Source organism: Littorina saxatilis, linkage group LG11 (genome assembly GCF_037325665.1).
Source record: "Littorina saxatilis isolate snail1 linkage group LG11, US_GU_Lsax_2.0, whole genome shotgun sequence".
Taxonomy (NCBI): Eukaryota; Metazoa; Mollusca; class Gastropoda; order Littorinimorpha; family Littorinidae; genus Littorina; species Littorina saxatilis.
Genome location: NC_090255.1, coordinates 18,761,853 through 18,766,852, shown reverse-complemented (window position 1 = coordinate 18,766,852; position 5,000 = coordinate 18,761,853). Strand labels below are relative to the sequence as shown.

Genomic DNA, 5,000 nt, shown 5'->3' with positions numbered 1-5,000 from the left:
GAGAACTCCCGTTACTGCACCGAGCGGACCACTGCCCCCTTCCCCACCTCCACCAGCTATATTAGTCACACCTCCGAGAGCTCCTGTGACGGCTCCCAGCGGACCGCCTCCTCCTCCTCCTCCAGCCAGGTTGGTGACTCCGCCCAAAGCTCCTGTGACGGCTCCTAGTGGACCAGCCCCTCCTCCTCCTCCAGCCAGGTTGGTGACTCCGCCCAGCGCTCCAGTTAGAGCCCCCAGAGGACCTCCCCCACCACCGCCTAAGAGTCCGGTGAGAATAGCCAGAGGTCCACCAGCGCCTCCCCCGCCACCCCCGCCGCTCAAACCTCCCAGCAAGTTGCCCACGCCGTTGAGAGCTCCGCCCAGACCGTTGCCGATACCAGCCACGCCCTGGCCCACCCCGCCCAGAAGCTGTTCAACGCCTTCACCCAGACCTTCCAGAAGATCGCCGACGCCCTCAGTGACGTCTTCCACGGCGTCCATGAGGCCTTCGATCGTTGAAGACACACTGTCCAACACGTTGCCCACGCCGCTCAGAACGTCGCCCAAGCCTCCGAGAAGACCCAGGATTTTGCTGAGCGAGGAGACAAGGTCAAGGACTCCTGTCAAGCCGCCCAGAAGACCGCCTCCGCCTCCCCCGAGGAGACCGGTCACAGCGCCCAGCGGACCGCCACCACCGCCCAGGAGACCTCCCACTAGTCTGCGGTTACGCTTCACCTCTTCGTCGCGGTTTGCTGATACTGTTTTGGCCTGGAATGAACAGATCGTTTTTGTGAGGTTGTAGTGTGGCTTGGTCCGGTGATACGAGCGTATGAACGTTGGTTGTGATGGTTTACTGTGTGAGTGATAGTACGTTGTAGGTCTAAGAGTGAGTTGATGAGTGATCAACTAACTTACTAACTTACTGAGCACCTTGGTAAATGAATAAATGACTAAGTAACAAACTGACTAACTAACTAACTGAGGCACGCATTTTCTCAATCACAAATTGACTCTAATCATACCTTGAATAACTGACTGACTGACTGACTGACTGACTGACTGACTGATTGACTGACTGACTGACTGACTGACTGACTGATTGACTGACTGACTGACTGATTGACTGACTGACTGACTGACTGACTGACTGACTGATTGACTGACTGACTGACTGACTGATTGACTGACTGACTGACTGATTGACTGACCGACTGACTGACTGACTGACTGACTGGGCCATCTGCTCACTATTTCTGTCCTGGTTCCAAGCCCGGTGTAACACGAAGTTTTTACTCCACGAAAAATTTACTCCGGAGTAAAAATGTCGTACGAAATTCTTACTCCGAGTACACCTTTCGTACGAGAAAAGAACTCCCCAAGACACGAGAAAATTACTCCCTCCACGAAATTTTTACTCCCCATTTTTTTTACTTCCAGTAAAAAATCTCGTACGCGAAAATGGGATGCGGGCGAAGGGATAATGCCAATATGTGATCTCGCACAAATAAACGTGTCGCGCTACCCTCCCTCCCCTCTTTACACCACCAAGACTCACAGGGGACAGGGGAGTAAACATTTCGTACACCTGGCATGGGAAGTTAAATTGCTCGTGTTAGGGTGAAGTAATTTATTCGTTATTTATTCGTCAGGGGAGTAACATTTGTGTACGAAATGTTTACGAGGAACTCACCTGTCGTGGGGAGTAATTTTCTCGTGTAATGGGGGAGTACCTTTTTCGTAAAGGGAGTAATTTTCTCGTGTTACACCAGTACATTGACGATCTCATGTCGTCTTTCCACATGTGTTGACACGTTTGTCGTTCTTATGTCAAATGTGCTGGGATGCCTTCCGCGAAGAATGAGATATATTGTGTTGACGCCTGGAGATATATACATACGTCAGTGTCGGTGTCACGCTTGCTGTCCAACAGGCGAGTCCGGAGTTCGGTCAGTTCGCTGGCAGCATCAATGGCCCCCTGTGCAGAAAGCTTCTGACTCGCCGCAGCGTACAGACACGCCGCCAGCACAAGTAGGCGGAACATCGTGCTTTGTCTGAAAAGTAGTAGACTTCTTGCAAAACTTCATGCCAATTTTCAAATTATTATTTGACCCGGTAAGTTTAAACATATCGACTCGTCAACGGAGTCCGATGTTTGTGCGTGTGTGTGTGTTCGTGTGCATGTGCGTGTGTTATATAACATGTTGTGAGTAAGTATAAAATTTGAAGCTCAAAAACTAAACAATGTATAATAATAATGCACCATATTTGCTATGATAACAAACAAGCGCTAGACCAATCGACCACAGCAGATTGAAACTGTTCCCGGAGTTGACCCATTTTAATGATCGAGCTCTACTCAAAACTCAATTCGCTGAACTTAAAACGTCCAACAGGACCCAGTTCATGACTTGAAAGAAGAAGAAGAAGAAGAGACACAAATACTGACAAACTTGCGTACGGGAGGTAAATAACAACTCATTTGGTTACGATCGGTTCGATTGTCCTGAATATTTTAGACAAAAGAAATAGCGAACAGAGAGAGAGAGAGATACTGTGCGTAACAATGTTCATCTCAAAAGTCTCATGCGAGCAAACTCGGAAAGCCCTTGGTTAACGCAAAGGAATCACACAACAAAACCAAATAGTTTTCACGCCATAAATTAGTACTATTCATGAACAAACTCTGTCCACATGTGATAAATACGCTGTTCTCGAATTCAGCTTTATCATAATAAAACGAGTCAGAGTGCTATTTTAAGATATTAATTTGAACCGAAGGAGCGTAGGCGCTCTAAATGCATACGGTGTGCGCAACAAGAGAAATTAAAGTGAGATATTTACAGTCGGAATCGGAAAAAACGTAGCTAAGGGGAAACTGTTTGTGTATACGTTATAACAGGTCTACGTTTAAACGGTTAGATCGGGTATAACGTATATAAGAGGAAACAATACGTTATATCCGGTTTCCCCCCCATTGCTAACGTTAATGCAGTATGGTAAAATGTGGTCAAATAAGTATTGTTTTCTGTTAAGTATTGTTTTCTGTTGCATACATCATATTCGTCTTATCATTAAACTTGTCATTATAGGGTACTGTCATAATCGGACATGAGAGAGATGATGATGATGATGATGATGGAAGTTTATTTTTCAAGGATAGAGGTTTAAGGCGAAGCCTTTTCTTACAACCGGTCCTTACTTCTAATACAAATGTCTAATAAATGATAAACAAGTAAAGCAACATGACACATAAACAAATTAAACGAACGACCCAGCAAACAATCGACAAGTAAGCAAACAAGCAAATAAACACAAACAACAAAATTACAAAGTAAGCAACATACAAATCAAAAGCGAAACATGCAACATGTTAATTGAGGTTACACATGTAAAGTGATCGACGTTGAAATTCACACAATACCAACGTTTACACTAATGTTTACAATGATTATATGGTGTAAATGATGATGATGATGATGATGATGATGATGATGATGATGATGATGATGATGATGATGATGATGATTGATGATGATAATGACGATGATGATGATGTTGATGATGATGATGGAAAATCGCAACATAAATTCCACATAATACATGTAATAAAGAACATATTTTTGTAATTCATAAAGCTTTGCCAATTGTTGACAGCTACTTGCACATGTTAAGACTAGTAGCCATCTAGGTAGACATATAATGATTATGCAGAGCTTGTTTAAAACTCTTTAGTTAGGTTAATGATCTTATTACAGACGGAATGGATTTCCACACCATAGAGCCAGAGAAGGCTTGACTAGTTTTGAACAGATCAATCCTGGGTATTGGTGGTAGAAAATTGATAGACCCGTACCTTTCGGTGGCTGTGAAATAGGTCCTGAATATAGTTGGGCACTTCGCCATGATATACTTTGTACATCATTACAGTCTTATTAAACTGTAACTGTTTAACTAGCGGCAGGTAGTTTAGATTCTTTAACTTCAAATCAGCTGATAATTGTGGACCATTTAACATGATTTTAGCTGCCCGACGATGTAGAGAGTTTAATTTTTTCATGTGAATATCAGAGACGCCATCCCAAAGAGTTGATGCGTAATTAATGTGGGATAAGATGTGGGCATGATGAAATAGTTTTAGTGTTGCGATATCGACATATTGCTTTAACTTTGATAGCAGAAACAAATTCATGGATACTTTTTGACAAATATAATATACATGAGATTGCCATTTTAATTCTTGATCGACTATCACACGCAAAACACGATGTTCCGTTACCTGCTGAACAGGTTGTGATTCCAGAAAAAGATTTAAATTAAAGGCACAGTAAGCCTCCCGTAAACCATCACAGAGCTCCCCGAGCATCTACATACAGTACAAGCATACTTCCATTTGAACGCTCACCGAACGGGAACATCCTGGCTGCTTTTTGTCGAGCGTGAGAAATTTTCAAAGAATTTATTTTCGTGAACTTGGTCCTCTACAACAATGGCGCCTCGTTTTGGTGCTGGACGGCTGTCATGAATATTCAATACCGGAAATCACGCCCGGACAGTAAGCCTCCCGTAAACCATCACAGATACTGTCAGGTTTTTACACACAGTACAAACACCCTTCCATTTGAACGCTCACCAAACGGGAACATCCTAGGTGCCCTACGTAAAGAGCGAGCAATTTTTAAAGAATTAATTTTGCAGATTGTCTCGAACACTTTTTGGACCCATCCTGAACTCAGGTCAAAAATGAGTTACTTCCCTTCGGGTCTCCTTCTATCGATGTAAACTGGCGATAGCCGTAGATCGATGATTATCAGAATGTTTTTTGCGCTAGACCTAACTTTTAAAATCTAAATAAGAAATTGACAGCTTGTTACACAAACATTCTTTGATCATAAAAGAATTCTTTTTTATCAAGACAAGATCAGTACAATTCGAAGTTGTGAAAGTTTGAAAAAAGAAAAGCCCGGAAGCAGGGTCACGCAAGGGTCGTAGCAGCCGACGGTTTATGCATATCGCCGTTCCTC

The 5,000-nt window shown here is 43.4% G+C and overlaps 1 protein-coding gene across 2 annotated transcripts in view; it reads right to left on the bottom strand.

The window, feature by feature from the left end:
- The window catches only part of LOC138979937 (PE-PGRS family protein PE_PGRS33-like), a 13,846-nt gene that overhangs the window by 6,318 nt on the left and 2,528 nt on the right, over positions 1 to 5,000 (bottom strand). Inside the window, exons 2-3 of one of the 2 annotated variants that reach the window (XM_070352706.1) lie at positions 1,877 to 2,030; positions 1 to 747 (exon numbers count right to left, since the gene is read on the bottom strand). The exon at positions 1 to 747 is cut by the window's left edge and continues 259 nt beyond it. In XM_070352706.1, the coding sequence (XP_070208807.1) occupies positions 1 to 747; positions 1,877 to 2,020 (891 nt within the window). In that variant the 5' untranslated portion in view covers positions 2,021 to 2,030. The remainder of the gene's footprint in view (positions 748 to 1,876; positions 2,031 to 5,000) is intronic. The other variant, XM_070352707.1, reaches the window with a different exon arrangement.